The 24,748-nt window shown below is 40.5% G+C and overlaps 1 protein-coding gene across 1 annotated transcript; it reads right to left on the reverse strand.

Moving 5' to 3' along the window:
* Window positions 1-405: 405 nt before the first annotated feature.
* Window positions 406-24,189, reverse strand: LOC306937866 (ceramide synthase 2-like). The gene is made up of 11 exons (XM_079521876.1): window positions 23,711-24,189; window positions 16,309-16,482; window positions 12,796-12,913; window positions 12,132-12,250; window positions 10,174-10,231; window positions 7,866-7,916; window positions 7,598-7,690; window positions 6,410-6,538; window positions 4,606-4,712; window positions 3,828-3,981; window positions 406-3,339 (listed from the first exon to the last, which is right to left on the reverse strand). The coding sequence occupies exons 2-11, from the start codon at window positions 16,479-16,481 to the stop codon at window positions 3,199-3,201; spliced, it is 1,143 nt and encodes a 380-aa protein (XP_079378002.1). The 5' UTR covers window position 16,482; window positions 23,711-24,189; the 3' UTR covers window positions 406-3,198.
* Window positions 24,190-24,748: the final 559 nt, after the last annotated feature.

Below are 24,748 nucleotides of genomic sequence, written 5' to 3' on the forward strand. Positions count from 1 at the left end.
TGAAAAGGTTTGAGGACCAATGCTTTACAGCCAGAATTAGTGACAAACCTGTGCGACGAGCCACACACGGACGGACAAACATTTGGGCTACACCTCCAGGGGCCTTGCGACAAACGCTCGCCTAGATGCTTGCCCCTTAGCGGCCACACCGTAAGAAATGTTTGAGACCATTTCACCCCATGGTTGTGCCAGTGTGCCAAAAATTGTTACTTGTGCAATTTGATATTTTATTTTCTGTGTGGTTCTGGGATCTAATGTCTAGACTAGACAACACCAGTGGACCCATGACTGATGACTGCTGTTGAACTGGGTTCATTTGCTCCACTTCCGTGCTTATGATGGATCATCTTACTCTAGGGCAGTACACACACAGAAAGAAAGAAATAATTCACAGAGCAGTCAGACTTGTGATCACCAACTTTAATCTCAGGTCAGCAACATGACAAAATACAAAATAAAAACAGTGTTGCAGGAACACCCCAGAATCGGAACATCTTGGTAACACACGTTGAGTCAGGGCCATATTGGTCTGAACGTGGCGACTGGCGAGGCACAGGAAGTCAACTAGAAAGCTCTGGCATTACAGTCCCAGAACCAGTTAGTATCTGACATCTTTGGATATGTGAAGCAGTGGTTCTCAACCTTTTCTCGATCAGGGCCCACATGGAAATCTCAAAAGTGGTCACATGGGTGTGCTGCATGCATTTTCAGAGCATGTTTATTTTAATGAGCAATCAATCGATTGGAAAGGAGCCAGCTTAGGTGGTTCGGGCATCCGGTTAGGATAGCTCTCGGGGGCACGTCCCACTGGGAGGAGACCCCGGGGCAGACCAAGGCGCAGTTGGAGGAGGAAACGCATCGACTCTCTGGCCTTGGAACGTCTCGGGATCCCCCAGGAGGAAGTCACTAATGTTGCTCTGGAGACGGAGGTCTGGAACACTCTGGTGGAGCTGTTGCCCCGCGACCAGACTACGGATAAGCGGTTGAAGATGGATGGATGGAATCAATTGATTGTGTTGGGGTTTATATCAATGTAAGTTCCTATTTATCAGTATCACAATGAAAACACATTTTCAAGGTTATAAATAAAAAAAATGCTATGACATTTTGTTTTAATATAATATAGTTATATCATCATTCAAATCTTAGTGTTTTGCAATTTATTGGGAGGACCCACTCACAATGCCCTCGTGGCCCAGTGCCCACAGGTTGAGAATTGCTGATGTAAAGTGAAACAGCAGAGACACATGGCAAAAGAAATACAAATCTTTTGTGTGTGTATACATGATATGGAAGCTTCACACAAAGCTCCAGGCACTTGCAAACAATGAAATGTAAAAGTTACTTTGGTGTTGCATTTTACTCTTTGCTTAAGATGCCATTCGCACAATTAACCAAAGGAGACATAGAATAGGCAAGTGTAATTTGTACTTTTCAATAAAAAAGGAGAAAATGAACAAAATTGTAAACTCAAATCAAAATCCAAACCTTTCTAGGTAGAAATAGAACTCTGGTTTGGACTTGAAACACACATTCCTCTTATTATTATTAAGCTTGGCTACTTTATATTCAGCCAGCCATTCATGCTGATCCATAGAAGAAACTCTTAAAGTGCATCTTTGGATGGATGGGCAAACAACACTGATTACAAATGATAATGACTACTCCAGTCCATCATTTCAAATCAAAATAGTAAATCAGTTTGGGCTGAGATGATCAATTTCCTCCCAAAATCTGTCTATATTGTTGACTGGATTTAAAGCAAGTTAAAAGGAAAATAATTCGGACAAATAAAAAACGTAATCATAAGAAAACAAACATTTAAAATGATTTTAAGCTGTGCTTTCTACTTCCAAAAAGCATCGCATTTAAAGACAAACATCTACAAAGCAAAATATTTATCCACAATGCAAAAACCGCACTGTGACTACAGTATTTCTTTCTTTCTCAAACTGTTAAAATAATGTATAATCAACATCTTTTATAACTTTATATCTTCTTAAAATACCTTAACACTGGCTTACTCAACAAGCCTAGTAATGCATGATCTATCTATCTGCCAAAACTACCTGGATGTGAATGTTTGTAAAGGTTTATGAATTGAGCCTTTGAGACAAAGAATCATCCATGTCCATAATTTATTCTGACCCCTCCACGAAAAGCCTGTCTGTCCCCTTATCCATAATGTATACATTATGGATAATTATTATGGACATTGGACTGTTATTCGTCTTAACTGTTATAACTCAAATATTATTATTGCAGCTACTGTGTGTATTAGTAGTGTATACAGTACACCACTTCTCCCTAAACCAACCCGTGGTCCATAGACAGATAGTACCTTATCATTCATTCATTCATGGCAGTAACACATCATCACTGACTTCAGAGTGGTTAATTGGCAACCTAGCATCTCGGTTTGACATTACTCTGGCACACTGCAAAATCACGAGTGTTAATTTAACTCTGAGGGTGTACAAATGCACCTTTGTACAGTCTCAGAGTCACGGGTCCATTTTGTTCCATTTGTACAGTCTTCAAAGTTACAGGTCCATTTGGAGTTAAATTAACACTGAGGATTGTTACGTGTATAGGGAGCCAGTGCACTGGAAGAAGAATCTGTGTGTCATCGGTCAAGTTTAAGGACAGCAATACTTAGAGAAGTATTAAAACTATTTTACAGGAAGAGCGACGCCCATGCAAAACATGATGCAAAGGATGACATGGTTTGTTTTTTTAAAACTGCGCTTTCGATAAACAAGAACAGAAAGCGACTGGGAAAGCGGATTAGTCACACTAGAGACCAATAGGAAATGCCACGGAGGAGAGAATGAGAACTTGGGGGGGACGGGAAGTCATGGCAGCTAAGGCACTGGGCAGGTCATAAATACGTATATTTATACACAGTTATAGCCTGTGCATGGCTTCATAACAGTCTCCCAGCCCTTCCCCCCGGTTGCAATTTATGTGACCTACGTTGTAAAGAAGTCCTCCCCATTGGAGGGCATGCTTCAAAAGGCAGGGGGGTATTAGCTTTGTTACTATTAAGCATCATTCGTATTAAGTGTATGTGTGTGTGTGTGTGTGCGCGCGCGGGCTGCCTCCGCTTTACACAGGTCAGCCTAGAACCTTTGGCCACCTTCAGGCCACGTGTGAGCGCCTGTTTTCATTCCTGACACCTCTCTCCGTGGGGAAGGGTCACTCCAACTTTCTATGGTTGTTGTTGAGCAGCGTGTGGCCGTTCTGCACGTGGCCATTTTTGGAGGTTTCCGTCTTCTCCTCATCTTCCTCATCAGACTCCGTCTCATCTTTATCACTGCGCTCGTCTTCAACAATATCCTGCTGATACCAAACAGAACAGTGTACAACATGACGGTTTGTAAGTTTGGCGACCTAGTAATACTTTTTATAACATTAACAATAAGCTATAATAAAAAGGTAGACACGCTGGAGCCATTAACCACTTTCAACTTGTTGTCCCTATTTTGGCCATGTCACTCTTGGTCACTTTTGTTATTATAGCGATAAATAGGTGATCTACAAGTCGCAATGTGATGCATTTTCACTATGTTTTGCACAATATAGATAGTGGTTAAGTCTTATCACTAATTAATACCAGCAAAGTTCATGAACCACAATAGACTCCTGGAAAGCAAATGAACAAATCAAGTGACTTTGCTAATTTGTGCAATTCTAAGTGGGTGCAAGTTTCTGAACCCTCTTATCAAGTGGACTTGACATCAAGTAGACTTGATAAGAGCAAGGTAGTGGGTGATGTTCAGAGGAAGTTTACAGTTCCGACTGGGTTAAAGGGGGTGTTTTCGTACGTTGCCTGGAAGGAACTTGATGACCATGCGCAGGATCAGAACAGCCCAGAACATGTGCAGTAACAGCAGCACAACCATCAGGCCGTTGAAGAAGTAGAAACCGAAGAAGGCAGGGTACAGGGTCAGGGGATAAACCCACGTCGTGTGCATGATCCTGGACCGGTGACAAAAAAAAACAAGAACAGAGACTCCAGTCAGTCATTCCCCCAACGCTCACAGTCAAAAAGACCCATTGACAAAAGGGCACAAGGGGACGCGCTTCAGACACAATGACTCTGTGATGGCGCTCACTGTTACAGTGTGTGTACACAGCGTTTAGCCCATTCTGAACGGAAACCCCTTTTGGCATTTTAAGCATCAGGTTATACTTTAGCTATTGAAAAATAGCAGATCTACAAGCCACTCTACGAGCTTGTAGATCTGCTATTTTTGAAAAATCGTGAAAATCTTTTAATATATATTCTTTCAGAGCAAACGTTTTTAACTCAAATCTTTGCTTCTGGGGGGTGCCTGGAACAACATATTTTCAAATTGGGGTCGGCGGCCAAATACACATAATTTTGGGGGTCCTTCACATGAAATATTGAGCACCACTGATATAGAAACATAGGTATTTCAGAAAACTGTCGAAGAAGACATTTTTTTAATTTCGACGTCAGGCCTAAATGGGTTAGGCTTCCCGGCAGACCAAAGGGCATCACTGTTCTCACTAATTCCACTAGATGATAATCCAGTCATTTCCGTTTTGCTGAACCAGGTAACTCGGATATGAACTCACCAGAATGGGAGGATCACGAGGCGTGTGATGATGAAGACGACTGCGAACAAGGTGAAGATCAAGTTGCAGGTTTTCCTCCAGCCTGCGTAGTTAAACATCTTGGCAGACTGGAGTGAGGAGCAGAGAGCAGAGGTGATCAATTAAAACTTACATTTCTTACATATTCTCCACTAGAGGGCAGACGGTGTACCAATTTCCAAGACAACCGGTCACAAAAGTCCATTTTTTTGGAACAACCTGGTAAATCAATGACCTTGGATGCGGATGAATGCCTTCATTTATGGATCCTATTGTTGCATTGATTGACAGCGATTCTATAATTTATATAATATCAACATAAAATAACCTAATATGTTGACTCATAAAGATTGATAAAATATATTTGAATTGAAATCCTGAAAAGTGGCCATTTTTTTTTATTGGAATCCTGAAAAATAACCTTTTTATTTAATTTCAAATGAATTTAGTTATAGTTTTGTTAACTTTATGAACTAAATCCAAACACGTTGGACATACAAAAGCAGGTCATGTTTGGAATTGTAACAGCTGAAATCAATAATATATCAGTATTCTGATATTAACCTGACACCCCCACACATCATAGCACCCCCACACATCCGGCGAGCAGCAGCCTCTCAAAGGATGCTTCAAAAGGTCAAAGACTCTCCCCACCTACCAATCCATGCAGACATATTCAACCCACCCACCGCTCGACTCATCTAGACGACCAATTTGGAGGAACCCCCCATCAGCTGACTTCACCATCCAATCAGCTTGGAAAAGGGAATGGGAGTCCAATGAGGTCCCAAACAAACACCTGGTGTCAGACCCCAACCAACAGGTCCCTGGCACCACCCTCCCAAGGAGACAGTGGTCTACGCTCAATAGGTTTAGGACTGGACATGGCCCCTGCTTGGCCAGCCTTCCCAAATGGGGCAGTAGCCCAAGCCCACTGTGTGCGTGTGGTGAGGAGCAAACTATGGAGCATATCATAGAAGTTTGTCCTCTCCAAAGACTGGAAGGAGGATTAATCACCCTCCATACAGCAGACCAGGAGGCAACCGCTTGGCTTAAGGACTTTGCATTCGCTAAATAAATAAATAACCTGAGGGCCGCATTAAGTGAAGGTGGCCACCGGGCCGCCAGTTGCCCATGTATGGTCTAGTAACTAGACTCTAGTTGTTGTCCCTGTAGTGTAGACTATAGTCAATGACCCATTCTATATCTGGATCTGAATTCTGTGTTTCTATTGCACCCGTTTGTGGTAACATTACTGGTTGATTTGTTGAAGCACTGCACAAGTGCACAGGGGGGGAGAGTATTGTAGTCAACTATAATATTGTAGGCTATTTCGCACTGAAAGACGCTCGAAGAGAGAGACGAAGGGAACAATCGCAGTTTAGCTCACGCAGCAGATTAGAGACTTTGATAGTGAGATGGACAATGTTCCCTAAAGGAATTGAAGTGTCACGTCTTTAAAAAAGGTACAAAATGCTCGTGTGTCACTTTGCGGCTGGGCACAGTGGGGAGCAGGCTAGGTGAGAGAAGATTGTTATGAATAAGATGTGGGGAAACAAAATGAGTTGCGTGTGTCCTCGATTTTGGAGAACGGGAGTCCCATGCAGATGCATGCGACATTTGTACTCACACCATCATAAGATAGTAGTGGCATACATTACTTTTTGGAGCTTTCAAATGGACAATAAAATGACTGAAGCAAAACAAGAAAAAGGAGGAAGTGTGTTCACACAGTCTGCCTCTTATGTAGAAAAAGCACCGTCTGGAGTGCAGGGTGTAGTCGTACCTCCATCAGATAGTCTGACGCATCGTGCACCAGCATGATTAAAGTCCCTGCCCGGATGTAGTTCACCAACCAGGAGAAGCTGATGAGGAGAATGGTGGCTACATGGTGAATTATCTGTTCCTTAAAATCCTGAGAGAGAGAAAGAGAGACAGACAGACAGACAGACAAAACATCAATCTAAGATTCCCTGCGCAAAATAGTGTTCTGTCACTCATTGATCCAGTAGACCAAATTGGTGAATAATCGACAGGGTCTGTGAATTCTTATTGATCAAAGCTTTACAAATGATTAACTCAATGAATGCTTCATGCTTGAAGTTGCAATATAAAGGTTCTTGTGTTTTTCTCCTGTATAGTCATCATATTTATCATGTATATTTCATTGTCTTCATCGCTGGGTTTTTCCGTTCTGGAATAGACCACATTCTGTAGCCTCATTGCTATAAAAAGAACCCAATCCAAGTAGAAGGGAAAACACCCCCCCAACCTGCCCAAAATGTTCAGATTACAACAAACGCCCTGACACTGCTACAAGAGCATGCAAAATACTTGTTCTAGGTCATACAAATTGCTGTCTTGTCAGGGTGAGTTATAATAAAACAGGGCCTGCTGGAGTTCTGGCCAGGAAATGTACCAACAGGGTTCAGGCTGGCCGAGGAAACGGTCAATCAGTCTCCCGAGGGTGAAACTATCCACAGAGGCCCTGTCACACATTAACTTACACAGGACAGATACAACGTGTGCTTCCAAGACAGGAAGGAAGGCCACCGTACAGGTGAACAGTGGATAGCTGTTCCTCACTGTTAGTGGGTTTCATCCCGATTCGGCTTGAACTGACCAAGTGGGAGACGAGACACGCAGCTGGACATGGATGCAGTTATTCTCAAGGACAACCTCGTGGCGAACAGCTGCACTCAGCACCTTGCATGGACTCACTGTGGCTTGATGTGATATCGTTCTGTCCAAACCTCAATCACACAGCAAACATGAGGCCCCTCATTATTCCGTGCACTCACTGACCCAAATGAAGCCACTCACATATCTCTCTCTCTCTCCCTCTCTCTCTCTCTCCCTCCCTCTCTCTCTCTCTCTCTCTCGCTCTCTCTCTCTCTCAGCTGGATTGTGTTGTTCTTGTAACAGTCTGTGAAATGGACCGAACAAACTCCGAAGACAGCTGGGTTTGACTTACTTTGCGTTTCACATCTGTCGCCACACTGAACACCAGTGACATGTAGAATCCCAGTTCAAGCATGTAATACCAGTACTGGGAAGTAATCAGCGGCTGGGAGAGAAACAAAAATGAAAAAGCTCTTAAATACAAAAAGTTGAATATTGTTTCCCTCGTTGACAGTTAATTCACTTGAAAGACTAAACGACAATATAAAACATTGAAACAATATTCATTTACAGTAATATAATAGAAAACTTTGCACGGATTTGACAGAGCATAGATGTACCATTTTAGGAAAGTCTTCCCACATCATCTTCATATCGTGGAACCATGGTTTCTGCAGGGTGAATAAATGTACAATCAGCACTAACACTCATTTATATTTTTAAACTCCACACAAATCTGAACTTACAGTATAAACAAAACCGGAACAAGCCGGAACACAATTCTTGCCAGTTTGCTAAGGTGATTACTCCATTTTAGACAACCCTGCCTCGACCCAGTAAACAATGAGGACACAGTTTACTTGTGAGGCATTATTCATTCGAAATATTTGTTTTGCCGCATAAAGCTGCAATCCATAACTTCAATGTTCTACTCAGGTAAATTGTCTGAGCGTCAAACTTTACTGTTAAGCTATTAACAGAGAGCACATTTTGAAAGGCAAGGTGTTTCCATTTGAGTTTACAGAGATGATTGTGTGCACATCTTATGCCTGTATTTGCCAGCCCATAGAGCCCCATTGTGAACCCGGACATGTTGAGTACACCAAGGTTTTATGTTAGAAATGTTGACTATGGGTCCCCAGCATGTAGATGTAGATGTTAACTTGCATATGTTGAGCAATTTTCATAATTGGCATAATATGTGACCATACCATTAACAACCTATAGAAGGCAAAAAAGAAATCCAAATTTCATCATGCTTTTTGTAGCATGTGATGTGTCAAACCAGGGGGTTTTCATGGTGCTGAATCAATTCCAAGCATTAGTTTAAAAAAAAAAAACACTCCTTGGGCTAAAAACAGCCATAGCCACTTGTGTTTTGTGCAAAGCTAATGCTTGGAATGGATTCAGCATCATGAAAACCCCCTAGTTTGACACATCACATTCTACATAAAGCATGATGACATTTTGAATTCTTTGCCTTCTATAGGTTGTTAATGGTATGGTCACATTATGCCAATTATGAAAATTGCTCAACATTATGCAAGTTAGCATCCGGCAGGTTTCTACATGCTGGGGACCCATACTTAACATTTCTAACATAAAACTTTGGTGTACTCAACATGCCTGGGTTCACATTCTGGCAAGTGGACTACCAGGTGCTAGACGTCGGGAGAAGAAAGAACACCCGTACACTTGTTTTCAAGCTCCAAGGACTTACTTTATGAACTGGTGCAACCACCGCAGCGTTTTGACCACTTACAGTTGGAGGCCATCGATATTGTCCTTTTCTTTTTGCTGAGGTTTGCGTGATCTGCGCAAAACCCCTTTTGGTGTTAAACATTATGTTATAATTTAGCTATTGAAAAATAGCAGATCTACAAGCTCATAGCGCGCCACCGAGTGGCGTGCTACGAGCTTGTAGGTCTGCTATTTTTGAAAAATCGTGAAAATATTTATTTCAGAAAACTGGAGGATTTAGAAGGGTTTTTTTTAATTTTGAGGTCAGGCCTAAATGGGTTAAATGATAAGGGACAATATCGGTGGCACCCAACTGTAGGTCTTCATCAAGCGTCATCAGCGGTCGAACACGCTGCGGCGGTAGCAAGTGTGCGGATGTTTATTGGGAGTCAATGCTCTTTTCTTTTTTACGGTGGCCGCAGCAAGTAACGGTTAAAGGGCCACTTCACCCCTTTTGCAACCAGATCTTATTTTAATGATGTTTGGGAGACAAGAAACACTTTCCTGGGGGGTTTTATCTGGGAAATGTGTGTTTTTAGATATTTCAGTATTTCAAAGTGTCCATGGGCTCCATGATGTCATGGGCACTGGGCTCACTTATTTCCTGGACTACATGTTGTCTCAGTAAGACAGCCCTCCCCCTATCCACAAGGAGGAGCAGTGGACCAATGCATTATGGGAATTGTAGTCCAGGAAGGAAGTGAGCCCAGTGTCCATGACATCATGGAGCCCATGGACAATTTGAAATACTAAAATATCTAAAAAGACATATTACCCACGTTAAAAACCCCCAGGAAAGTGTTTCTTAAATGGTAAATGGTGCATTTATATAGCGCCTTTTTCCAAGGCGCTTTACATAGATTGTGCATTACATTCACACACACATTCATACACTGATGGCAGCGGAAACCATGCAAGGTACCAACCAGCACATCAGGAGCAATTAGGGGTTCAGTGTCTTGCTCAAGGACACTTCGACACTAACTCTGGGGGAGCCCGGGTTCGAACTGGCGACCTTGCGGTTACCATCCGGAAACTCTACCCCTGAGCCACCGCCGCCCCGTTTCTTGTCTCCCAGACATCATTAAAATAAGATCTGGTTGCAAAAGGGGTGAAGTGGCCCTTTAAGAAGTTACCAATTGAATATGACATTTTTAATGTAATAATAAACAAGAGTCAAGTACTCACATCAATAAGTACTGCCAGGCCAGCAAAGAAAGCAATAAGGTAAAATGTAAATCTCCAACTGTAAGAGAAATCCCCACATTAACAAAATAATTTTGCACAGCCTACACATCAAATTAACATGCAATAGAAAATGAATGTTGTGCAGCATGACATTCGTGGGAAATAAACCCTGGAATGAAGTCAACATCAAAGAGACACAACTGTAGTTAAATCCAAACGCATGAGATAAAGCAATACATACTTGTGTTTGCACTGTATGCCAGAACTTACATTTATCATTTTGAGGAATCACTAAATTAACTTTGTGTAATAAACATGCCTTTCGACCCGGTGCCTTCTGTGCCAGCTGTCTGACACACATTCTAACACCTAATAGATAAGACTAGTACTATGTACAGACAGACAAGCAGGCGACATCAGGTTTTTTACTTTTTGGCCTAGCCAGATTGCAAACAGATTGGTTTAATCAAGTCTGAAGAGAGCAAAAAAACCTAATTTCAACCACATCCTCAAGTGGTTTTTTTAGGACTATGATCAGTTGATTGTACATGGCGGTTTACCAATAGGAAATGTAAACGGATGCGTTTGCATGTTTGCAGTAAATTGCAACACAATACAAGATCAGTTCAAAAATACAACACCAATGACAAATTTGACAATATAAAAATGAATATAACCATTGAGATATATCCAAAAGAATATTTAACAAATAAATAATTAGGAAATAAAAAGAACTCCCCAAGCACACGAGTACCAATTTAATAATAAACAAATAAAAAAAAAGTAGTCCTTTCAGAAATTCAGTCTTCAAAGTGTGAATCTATCTAGTATGCTTCTCTCTGCAAGAGCAAATGGTCTCTTTTCAAAAGATTGACCATTTCAATCCCCTGGAATCTCAACCTAAAAACCTCATATCCTGTTTTAGTTCTCCTTTGTTTTTTTTATGACATAACAAAAACTACAAGACATTATAAAAGATACACCAAAACCACATATTTGGTTTAACTTTTATCTTTTTGCCGTACAAGGGTTTAGAAAGGAATCACCCTTGATCATAGAATTACTGTTCAGAACATTGCCACAAGGAAGATTACCTGAGGGTAAAGAATCAAAACAATGTTGTTGAGGTCATATAAAATTCAAACTCTCTCTCAGATTCTTGGCCCTTTTTTTTCTTTAGCAAAAATAGAGGAGAGGAGAAAGCCTTTCCCGGATCACTTGATAGAATGTGCCAATGCTTTTTAACAATCTGCTTAACTTTTAAATTTTCAAAATGTAGAGTTCAAATCCATTGTAGGACTAGGATCATATGTAAATCCAATTATGTACCTGTTAAAACGCTGTTGTTTTATGATGTTGTAAAAAACTAAATAACTAAAGATCATGACACCAGAAATGTGAGATATGCTTCAAGTGGAACTGTGAAATGAATGGACAGGGATTGTTCCTCTAGCCACGGGCAACATTTTTCAGGATGGGAGAGAGCGTGCAAGGAGGTGGGTGTGTGTGTCTGTCTGTCTCTCTCTCTCTCACTGGCACAGATTACTTCACACTGGGTGTGATTTGTTGATATTCTATTGTGCATTTCTCAATGGTCGGTTATAATTTAAATGTATTTTTGAACCGATACTGAATTGTGATCTGAAGGATCTGAATGACAGCGACCTAGATTGTAATTTAGCGGGAATGTTTGCTTTAAAAAATAATATATTCAAAGGTTTTTCTACAATAGCAAATCTACAAACTCGTAGTATGTCACAGGTCATATCGTGGCACGAAGTGGCACGCTAAGAGCTTGTATACAAGTATAAAATAATGGTTAAAGTGGTTACAATCTAAAATGACGGGTACAAACGGGAAGTTCACAATGCCCGACAACCAAACCTCTAGTCACTGTACACACAAACACAGCAGTAAAACAGTAAAGTGGACTCCCTATGGGGAATGTGTGGCTATACCTGGCTTCACGGAACTTCTTGAGTTTGTTTGGTCGCTCCAGGTTTCGCCGTCTCCTGAACCACCTCTCGACCTGTCGTACTGACAAGCCCGTCTGCTTGCTTAGACTCTCCAAACAGCTCTAACAATGACAACCACCAGCAAAGAGACAAATTATGAACCTTTAGATTCAACCTTTATTTCATTCTGAAATTGTGCAGTGAACTGCAATCCGAGTAGATTGTAGTTATGTTAGGAAGATTAAAGAGAAATATATTTAAAAAAAAACAAGGAGCAGAGGTAAACGTGTTAACATTCTAACCTACAATTAGAAAATAAATACATGTACTGACCCACTATACAAACGCTGGATACCAAACAAATAAACAACCCTGCTTCAGCAAAGGGCAAGCAATAATATGTTAGCAGTGCACTTATATTTAACTTATTTGTTGTATATTAATAGCTTCCTGATTTTTGTGTCAACAGCTATAAAACATTTGCAAGTGATGGATCGCATAAAGAGTACTGTAATACTGTATAATGTCATGACAGGCTTGTCAAGGCTTTATCTTAACATCAATGAATGAACTCAAAATAGGTTGCGAGGAGTTACAACCAAATAAGTCTAAATAAGGTACTTTTATTTCAAGCAGTGTCATGACACTGGGAAGACTAAACGTTTACCTGTGGTGGATGTTTGGATGAGGTAAAAAAAGAGGACTCCAGTGCGGGATTTGGGATTAATCTGACACGCTGGTTGTCCTTCACCCCAAGTAGTTTAGCAAGAGGAGTAGCCACCACCCTGGATGGAGAAACGAGGACAGCACTGTTTACTGGGGTGTGTGTGTGTTTGTGTGTGTGTGTGGTGACACACACACATTCACAAAGACAGAGCCAATATAAATACATCTATACACCGATTCTTGAATTTGGAGACAAAACTTGTTTCAAATCCATTTTATACAACATTCATTTGAAAGGTTTTTGGTACAGTATAACACTTTTTTCTAATATTATTTATGCACATTACTTGTCAACTCCGTAAAGCCTTTTACTTAAATTGTATGAATCCAAAAAATGTGTAAAGTCCTCAAGTATCTAATAATGATATTCAGTAATGAAGTTAATTATTATTTCAAACCATTGTGAAATATTAATATTAATATTAAGCACATGTATGGTTTTAGACAAATAAAACATCACTGCATGTAAATCAGCAGGTAAATAAATACTTCATCAAAGACTTAGCCTCACTATGTACATTTTATTGAATAAAATGTTGTCCAATCTGAATGGTTGAGTAAGGCATATTCATTTAATATAACTTATACAATTGGGGTGGAATTATTTTGTCTCCCTGCTCTTCTATTGAGACATTTAGATTGTGTCAAGGGTCCTGTCTCACCTAGACACAAGGAAGTTTTGAGAAGGAAAGGACATGGTCACGTGACTGCGCCATGACACTTTCATGGATGCTTTCACGGGAGCCAAACTACACCCGGCGGTTCGGCAGAATGCACTCGTCATGAGAGCTCAGTGACCAGCTCATGAACACTATTTCTGAATGACTGAGACCTTTTGTAAAGTAATCGCTTCTGGAAAACAACAGAAGACATAACACATTGTTGTCTGCTGTGTTGCTGTTCGATGTGTACACTGTAATTTTTATAGAGGTATGGTATCAATTGTTCAGAAATAATGTTTGTTATGAGCTGGTCCAGCCGGCTCCATTCACTGCCATGTATTCATTGAACTTCCGGTGTAAGTTTTGCTCCCATGAAAGCATCCATGAAAGTGTCATGGCGCAGCCCTGTCACGTGACCATTTATTTTCCTTCTCAAAGCTTCCTTGCCTAGACACAGGATCTGACACAAATTTTGACCTGATGGTCCAGATTCAATTTTATCACTGAGCAATCAGGCCGGCTCTATTAACTCAATGGTAAAAGTTTCAGCACTTGTGCAAGAAACCAGGTTCAAATCTGGGGTAGAAGAGGAAGGTTACATACATAGTGCTGCTTTAACACAGACAGAATAATATATTTAATAGGGATAGAGACACCAGGTTGTAAAGTAGTTAACTTATTCATAAACTACAGTACCATGTTGTCTACATTCTGAAATGTCAGTGTGGGATGGTCTATGTAGGCCACACCAAAATGTCCTTTCAAAACACACTTGTGAACACAAGGCTACTATTCACAACATCCAAAACATGGATTGTGCAATAGCAGGACACTTTCCTCAAGCAAAACATGGCTCCCCTTCATTGCTCAGGTGTTGAGGCATTGAAAGAATGTTATGTCTCTCCCCCAGAGGAGGAGAAATTGTAAATACATTATTGATAAGAGAGGCGTTTGTGTGTGTGTGTGTGTGTGTGTGTGTGTGTGTGTGTGGGGGGGGGGGGGGTTAATGTCCCAATAAAAGTAATGTTAGATGCGCTTCAAGTTGTTGATTGTTAGAATTAGAACTTTTTTTGTTATGTGATGTTGCCATTTCATATTACCTCCCTTTCTGAATAAGTGCTGTTAAGGTAGTAGGAGATTGGTTGGTGCCCGCCCACCTCCATCAACCAGTGAGAAAGGTAAAAAAAAAAAAACGTGCTCCAGTATCTTCTTTGGGTTCAGTTATTGAGAAGTGGCCTATAGAACTGTTCTTACGTTAACCCGATGTTGGCTAGTTCCCCATGCGTGAATCTCGTTTGTGTCCGAGCATAGGCATGGTAACGCCCCGCCTAGGGCTTGAAAACTTGAAACATTACTGTACTATAAAAAGGTCTATTTTCCCCTTCATCTTTATCCTTTTTCGTGTAATAGTATTAGTTAACTATAATTAGATTAATACACGATAATCAACACTAACACTTTATTTAGAACACACCCAAATCCTATTACGGAGTGCATGTTCATTCAATTATTCAATCAAAGCAAACGGCATACACAATATTAGTTTGCCTCTTCTACAAAAATAAAACGTACAAGTTAGTTACAAGGCTGCATTCTGTCGCGCGTGCCAAGCTGTCATTCTCTTGTTGTATTATTTATTTCTCAATCTCACCACGGAGTAACCTCGCGTCTCGGAGGACAGTCAAGACGGGCAGTGTCGGTAGGCCAATCACAGGCAGGCGGGGCGTTACCATGACTATGCATGGCTGAGGCATACAAACGAGATTCACACGTTCCCCCATAGCCATGTTTTGAATAGGAATTGTACAATGGAAATTACCTGGTTTAAGGACATTTTTGTTCTTAAACAGTTTACAACAGGAATTGAACTAGCGAATTTTTGAGGACTAGATGGTCTTGCTAACCAACCTGAACAAGGTACAGTATAATGGTGAGGACTAGTTTATTGAAAAGTTACCTAAACCTTTTGGTTTCTGGGTACACAAAACATGCAAAGCAGTCAGTAATATAAGTGCACCAATAAGCAAATATCAGTGAGATTACTAAAGCCATATTCATATGGAAGATGGACCATAATACTGTTGCGTTTTTGCAGTTGTAACTTGGCTGTAGTGACAGTGAGCGGCCCACCCTGAATGTGATCCTGAAGTTTAAATAAAGATTGAATGAATGGATAATTAAAGAGCTCTTGTAATTGATGAATTATCCACCTAACCTGTATGTTTCATGAAGTACACTAAACGCAGTAGCTCACATTACAGCTGCAGTAGATACAAAGGTTAATATTTAGCCATTCTTCACTTCCTAATTTGGTAATGTGAAGACAACGTGTAAGACAAGCAGTTAGAAAACAGTGTGTTTGGGTAAATTGCATTTCTAGTGGCTAGATAAAGTAAGGGTGGTTTTGTCAGTCTCCAGAAACATCCCTCTAACTCTAACGGTTAGAGTCTAACCCAATCAGAACTAACATGTGAATCCACAATCTGATTTATTCGGTTTAGTTTTGTGTCATGGAAATATAATCTTTATTTTCTTTATTTCTTTATTCTTTATGTTTGTTTTTTCACCCTTAAATTCAATTTTTCAATTCATGAAAATGTTCACATCATATTTGATTTTAGGCTTTATATTTAGTTACACAGTAACACAGTACAATGAATCTTCAATGTGCACAGATGTAACCAATGGACAAATGGATCCAATTTGGAGCTTTAGCCTTTTAACACTCTTCAGCTTAAATTTACACAGACGATTTTTCAGCGTTTAATATTTATAATACTAAATTGACTGACCTCTCAAATATCTGTCTGATGAGCAGGAAACACAGAGCGATGGGGATGGTGGCCCACAGGTCTCCCGTTTTAGGATACACCTTACCATCATGGTCCCGCAGATCAGCCCAGCCCACCCCAGGAGGAAACCATATCCAGTCCTGCCAGACCAACTCACTGAGACTTGACAACATCCTAAAAAACAAAAACAAAAAAAAGTATGTTATTTACATCACGATGACCGGTTCAAAAGTGCATGATGGATTTCTGCTACTTGAGCTATCATTTTTGCAATCCGTCTCATATAAAACATGACTGGCAAAAAACTGACGAGTCACACAGTCTGTTATTTTTTCTGACCTTTCCAAGCTCTAAAAGGTACAGTAGGTAGCTTGGCCTTTAAAAAAAATCGCCATTCTTCCACCCAGTCCTGCATGGTGCATGATTATTTGAATCAAACTCTGCTGTACATGAGCTCACATGATGAGGCCATTCCTGTACTATGTTAGTAAACTCCTCTTGTTTGAAACAAAGGTATTGTACAGATATCATGAATGTCTGCACATGAGATAACATAGACCAACGGTTGAGTTCAAAATGTCTTCTATAAAATGACATTAATATCAGCTCCTGTATCTCTGGGCATTGTGGCTTTGTCTGACCTTTGTACTTTCTTTATAGTATTAATTGCTATAAATACTATAAAGAAAGTACAAAGGTCAGACAAATTAGTATTAATGTTGCTGTTGGAGTTCATAGTCAAGACTCAGGATAAGTCAAACCAGAAAGGGGCACTTACACTGTGCTCTAGAGTCTAGACTGTGAGGAGGTATTTTATAACCCCCAAATTACCACCATGCATTACAAGGCAGATTTATGGAATTTGTGTAGTGGGTTTTGGATAAATTAAGAAAATAAGAATTTCTTTCAACAAATGAATTTTTCGATCAAAACACCTTTTACAAATTGTTACTAATAAATGTACAAAAAATAAGCAGCACATAACATAATAACAGGAGTATATTTTTTCAGTCAAATATAGGTTTAACTATGTTAAGCATATTTGAACAACAATCAAAAACTGAGGCGCCGCTGGCCTAGTGATTACGGCACATACCACGTGTAGGTTTTAATGCTGACTGACTGCGTGTCGCAGGTTCGATTCCCAAGCCCAACCTTTGCTGTATGTCACACCCCGTCTATTTCTCCCGTTTCTCGCTCTACTGTGTACCATCAATACAAAAAAAAAATCGAAAAACACTATGGGGAAATCTGGTGAAGGACACCTAACAATTGATGCCAAAAAAAATGGGCAAATTCTCATTTGTGTGTTTTTATATCAAAAGTCCATAACATATATTTTTTATTACTTCCTGAAAACAAAAACGTGCTGCGTGATGACGTGTTGAGGCCCACATCAATAAAAGCCAATAAAAATGAAGCTCACCCGTTTAATTCCCCATATGTGTGCATCCGTGCAGCACAGCAGCTATTGATTACAGAAATCCTCTGTTTTTATTCCCATTCAAGATAACATCCAGACAGTGTATTACTCGGTTTCAAATTAATCATCACGCTAAAATAGGTATCTGAAAACATTATAGGGTAGAAATAAGCCACATAACAGTAAACTGGTACAGCTGGCTGACTGTGGCTGTCTATCTGATTTGTAAACAAACACACAGCATTCTGCTGCGTATAGCATAGCTACCGTCCCTAGCTACCGTCCCATCGTCTGAAGGGATGAGACACTCTGATTGGTTCAGAAACTGCAGACCGGTGTTTCAACTTGAAACCGTTTGAAACTTCAAAATAAAATGTCCACCATTTCCGTTGCACTGCACCTTTAAGGTCGATCAGATAGCTAGGCAATTTATTCAAGGACGACTTCACCACTTTTCAACCTATGGTCATTGGTCATATAATTGATCCTCAACTCTTAAAATATATTTAGATTCATTATCACGAGAACGATGGCTTCCATTATAGCATGATAACATTTCAGGAATAGAAAGCCTGCAGTTTCTATTAGCTTGAATTACCCATCGATGATGTCACGACCCATTTCTGAACTGCCCACAGCCCTCCTATGAGACACAGAGCGAGTAGAACATAATTGTGCTATTTTATCATGAACATGAGTGCGGACCAACTATATGAAGATAGGTTGAAAAGTGGTGAAGTTGTCCTTTCATCCCAGATGGAAAAATAAGGTGTTAGAGAAAAAGAAACATCAATGAAAACCATTATAATAAAGAACATCTAAAATAGGCATCTAGAATAGTCCATCTACAATAGATACAAATAGCAGCTCTCCAGAACCGCCCTGCAGTGCATTCTGCACGGGTATTGCACCAGTTAGACCAGTGGTTCACAAACTTTTAGTCAGAGACCCAGAAGGGAATTTTTGTCTCCCCTGGACCCAAGCTACTGAAAATAGCAGATTTACAAGCTCAACACATATGGAATTTCTTAGATTTTGTTGAAATGTATGACATTCTTAATTTGAACATAGTTTGAATTATTACATATTATATTATTACATGTTTGTTTTATCTTGTGAAATAGAAAACATGGGTTCCAACCCATTGTTGGGAAAGAATGGTTCGGGAGCAACAGACAGAGACAGTTGGGGAGAGAGAGAGGGGTGAACTGCTGTTGATTCTATCGGTTGATTCCATCTTATCTTATCTTATCTTATCTTATCTTATCTTATAGGACCACAGACAGCAGGGAGCTCCTTACAGGAACAGAAGCCACTGTGAAAGGTCCAGGAGGACGCAGGAATGACATCACTTCTGGCAAGTCCACAATGGGATACACTCAAGTCATTGATACACTGCATTATGCTGCTGGCTTTTGTAAGAGACAGGAGTGCGATTCTCTCAGGTTACGATACCAGCTTTGTCCCTGCAATCGCGGGACAAGACAGAGTGACATCTGTGTGTGACTCAAGTTGATAATTTAGTAGGGAAAATATATTTACAAAGCATCTTTAATAAAGAATGCCAAATTTCAACACAATGGAAAATAGAAGTGTGTGTGACTTTTGGAGTTTTGTTTTAAGATTAAGGGGGGGGGGGGGGGGGGACTAGGGGGGCAGACTATTAGAAACTACATGGGGGCCAGTGAAAGGCAGGCTTCAGGAAGAGAAGATATCTGGTGGGATTTGAACCCAGTCCAGCAGGGGTATGTGAGGTGAGCCTCTGCACATAAATAGCCACACATGACAGTATATACTAGTTAATAAGTAACCCAACACATAAATTCATAGTGTCTCTTCTTTCACTTTTAGATGGCACTGTGCCTACATGCTTTGATATGAGCATTACCTACAGCATATTTCATTGACAAAAAAAACTCTGTGTTAACTAGATCCATTTATGTGATTGAATGACATTTACTCAGCACAGCTCAAATAATTGGCTAGTAAAATAAACAGCAAATGGTGTGGCTGAAAACCAGGTCTCCTGACTTCAGACAGATTCATTAACAAAGACTGTGTGTGGACTTTGCCCAATCATAAGCTTACTACAATTTCAAAATAACAAATTTACTTCGCCTGTACATTTTCACTGCTCAGGAAGTGTTGCAATAAATACAAGAACTCGCCATGAAATACTGATGAAAATAGGCCTGAATGTCATCAATCAGGGATTTCCAGTGGCCACACTGGTTTGTTCTAAGAGAGAAATGCCCTAATCTAGATTGAACCACTTGACAAAGTGTCAAATCACAACATGTTATCTCAAGACACTTTACATGTAGAGCAGAGACCCGACAGAGATCCCACCCACCCTGAGCAAACAATTTTGCGACAGTGGTAACCCTCACATATTCTAGGAGGAACATTCACAAAAACAACAGATCTACAAGCTCTGTATTTTAGGGTGTTTAAGTGGTTAACTTTCAAACCCGATAGCCAAGTTCCAATACCCCAAATCTCGGCCACTCGCTCACTCACACTCGGTCACTCCAGCATGGTGGTGTTACGGTGAAATTGGTGACCTGCTGAAATATGTGCCATTTGAGTAACGTCAGTGTCCAAATGTAAATCGTTACAGTTTATTTATTAGAAGAGTTCAACCTAGCGGTATTCAGGACATCTTATTTAAAGACCTCCATGTAAAGTTATGTGAAGTCCACAAGATGGTCACATATTTCGGCGACCGAGTGGGAGTGAGAGATTTTCGGTATTGGAATTTGGCTCATGTCTTATACAAAGTAACGTAGACAGAGTGTCACAGCATAATTAGGTGCAAATTAATTCCAAGATTGCCATCATAACAAGCAACCAATTATTGACCCTTGATCAAGGAGATCAAGGGTCAGAAACAGAACACAACCACAAACATGAATATTCATGTGCCGGCCTGCCGGGTGAATGCTCACGTACTACAGAGTAGGGTAGGTAGGTAAAGAATTAAGAACCAGAAAATACTTTAATGGTCAGAAAATGAATGACACCCCTTTTGTCAAAAGGGGGACAGTGGCGCTGTCAAGAGCTAGAGCGCCCACTTCGACAATAACTCCCCCAGAGTTATTGTCGAAGTGTCCTTGAGCAAGACAGACGGAACCCCTAATTGCTCTCAATGAGCAAGTTGAGCCTGGCATGGTTTCCTCTGCAATATAAATTGCTGCATAGAAAATATAAATGCAATATGCAATATAAATACACCACTTCTTATTGGTTCCAAAGTTTCTGAGGCTTGTAGCAAGTCATTAGTCAAACATGATGTTTACAGTTGGGTTCGGATATTTTTTAATTTTATCAATATTTCTTCTTCTGCTTCAGCTATATTGTCAAATCACATTTATAGGTGTAAAGAAGTGAGGGAAATAATGTTTTCATACAAGCTCACTTAATTTGTTGTCAAGAAAGGGAACAGATATATGCTTGAGACATGAGGTAAAGTAAAGCAATAGAACAGCAACAGATATAAGACATAGATCTTTGTGCCCATTTTCATGTGCAGAATCAGATGTGGTAGCATATTATGCATACAGTATACAGCATCATGTATATGTAAACAGTGCTGCTCAACGCTTGTTCAACTGTCTGATGGTTAAGGGCACGGCATTCTGAAGTGGCAACCACCCCCTTCCTCCATGGCACTCCATTATGTCAACAGGATCGGGCCTATTTGGCTGTTAATACTAGTATTCAAAGACTGTCATATAGTGTGTGTGTGTGTGTGTGTGTGTGTGTGTGTGTGTGTGTGTGTGTGTGTGTGTCACACACACACACACACACACACACACACACACACACACACACAATCAAATATATACATTTAATTTCACATAGCAAATGAGCCTAAAAAAGGATCAGCAGTACCTCAAATTCAAAATAAAGCCCAAACCTTCTTGCAGAATATCTACCTGTATATTCTAGGTCGGACCTTTTAATGAAGGGGAAAGAACGCCCCAGGCCGACCCCAAACACACACACACCTTTTGAAATGCTAAACAGACCTAGTTTAGCTTGTGTGCAAAATGCGAGGTGAATGGACTCTCAGTAGGTGTTCGTGATGATCTTGATTCGACTGACAACAAGGGAACAGACTGGCAGTCATTTAATTCAATTGGGGAACTGAAATCTACCAAGAACTGTCTCTTAGCTGTGTTCCACTAGTAGTGACAAAAAGGAAAACATGTATTCTGGTTTGAGTTTAAAGTTGGTGTAGCCTACATGTGGAATACGGAAACTTAATCCCCAAGTCATAAACCTTATTCTGGGGTGAACATAGCAGATCTACAAGCTCACAACAAGCGTGTAAACTGGCTATTTAATATTGAAAAGAGATTTGTTGTAGAGGGAAAAAAATGTGCGGGCGAGTATGACTCTTGGAGGACTCCATCTATATAAAGCAGTTCATTTCAATTTTCTGTTACATTTGTTAATTGCTTTTTTCTGTCAGGGTTAGACGTTTTGTCGTTACATTCATGCTATAATAAAAGCACACATAATGTACTAGTGCGTACTGTAGATAATCCATCCAAAGTGATTTACATTTTGTTACACCACTCTGAAGAGCTGATTGGAGTTTGGAACCAAATTGACCCTTATGGGTCTGTAACTCTGAGTGTACACAGGTCCATTTGGTTCCATTTGTACACTCTCAGAGTTACATTAACATTTGAATACATATATAAAAAAAAGAATATATATATATATATATAATATATAAATCGGGGGTCCCAGAGATAGAAATTACATTAAACGGGGGTCTGTAGACTAATATGCATGTCAAACTGGGGGTCCTTGAAATTAAACGGGATGAGAATGACTGCTAGAGCCGTCAAAATCTTCTCTTATGGGGGTCCCTGGCATATCTTTTTCAAATGGGGGTCCGCGGGCTCATCAGTGTCAATTTGGGGGTCCTTGACATGAAAAAGTTTGGGAACCACTGATATAGACTACTAGAGGTAACTCTTCCAGTGACAGGGAGTGGTTCAGTATGCAACCATGGCTCAATTGGGTGGCTCCCGCTGTTACACTGAAGTTGGTGACCTATCAAATTGTGACCCCAGAGGTCGCGGTTTTTGCGTTGTCCTGATGCTGAAATGGCTAAACAACAGCTATGGTCACACAATCCTACAAGTAACTGATTTCTGTGCAACACCCGGACATAGCGGAATTGTTCAACCGTTTAATGTTGCATGATGTTGAGAGGGAATTCTCGCCAACAACAAGGTCCCTTTTTGAAACAAAAGAAACCAACGTAATATTTTTGTTTTCTGAGAGATGTTTGTTCCAACAACCAAACCACGCGTTAGAATAGATCAAACAGAGAAGCATTTACTCACATCCGCCATCCGGTCGACTTCAGTCAACTTTTTGAAGCTTTCAGAAAGGGTGTATATAGCGGCGGCTACAAAGGGCCCATTTTCTTTCCTTCTATGGTGGTTTTCTTTTTCCTTTAACTACTAACTGTTCCTTGTTTGAGCCTTGTGGTCGTGTGGTTATTAAGGTCTATCTAAGACGTACACGACCTTCGCTTTATCGGCCCGTTCCTAAACAAATACCACCCAAGATGAAAACTAAACCTGACGGCGGTGTGATAGCGGTGTGTAAACTTTGATACCAGGAGTCACGTTTAGTCTTTCAACATTAAGCTCATCCGCGGTGCAGCCAAGTGTGCAACTATGCGTATATAATAGCCTATATTACACATAAATCATAACTTAAATGTAAACCCCTGCAAACTAAGGTGAGTATAATCATCGAGTCTAAAAATAGCAGTGTAATACAGTGTGTGCACGGTTGGTTCTATTAGTTTTAACCCTCGAAAGCTTTTGCAGAAAACACAGGACATAAAAACTAAACGGACCTGCTTCGGTGTGCTCCATAGCAGGTATATAATATAGGTAATGCTCTCGGTTAACGGTCGGTCACTAGCTAACGGTTGAACTTCGTTACCTGTCCGTTTGCAGGTAGGATGTCTCTCCTGGGCTCTCTCTCTCTCCTGCACGTTGCGTGATGATCGCAGCCGCTGATTTCCTCAATCTCTCCTCGTCGGAACCGCGTGAATTTTCATACGGATCTCACCGTGAAATGGGGAAAAACCCCCCGTTCCGTTTGTTGATGTTCCGATCAAATCACATGCAACCCGTCCCCTCTTTACAGATGTCGATTGTCGGTTTATCTAATCCCGGGTTTGCTGCATTTTTTCCATTTAGTTTTATATATATATATAAATAAATCAAAATAAAACTACTGTCGCACTTTCTCCACTTCCCCCGATGCTGCTGTGGGCTGTGGTTGATTCAAATCAAGGCTCGCCGATAATCATGCTAAATTACTTTTCCTTTAGACCAAAGTTGTGTTCAACAGGCCCTGATAGCGTTGCGGTTAAGCCGACATTTGCTCAATGGCCCTGATGGTGTGTATTTAATCATTGTTGCTAGTAGAGGAGCAGCCAGCCAGGGGGCGGAGAACGTCTATTTAAAGTGACGTCGACGCTCTCAAAAGGAACGCGGTGGCGTGTTCGGACCTGACGCATCTGACCAAACCCAAAACCTGGAGGCAGAACACACGCACACGCGCATACACACAGAGACACAGTCACACACACACACGGTTGAGTAAATGATACAATATAGCCTAATATTCGTTCAGGCACACACACCACACGCCGTTAGTGGTAGCATTTACATAGCCTACCTACGTAGTATATATCTGTCTGTCTGCCTCCATGCCTCGGCTCAATTCAATTCAAAGGAGCTTTGGCATGAGAAAACATACGTTTACATTGCCAAAGCAGGTGTCAAAATATGGAAAATGGGGAAAGTAGATATACATTTGAAAGGGGTAGCATTTTGTAAACAGCTATGTCACATTGCATCGTTACATGTTATACAGGGTATAAAGCTTTTACTTTTAAACAAATAGCAGCAATATATTGCACTCATTTTGGGACAAATAGTATTTTTTCCTCAAGACTATTTAAATAGTATA

The sequence above is a fragment of the Electrona antarctica genome (genome assembly GCF_951216825.1).
Source record: "Electrona antarctica genome assembly, chromosome: 15".
NCBI lineage: Eukaryota > Metazoa > Chordata > Actinopteri > Myctophiformes > Myctophidae > Electrona > Electrona antarctica.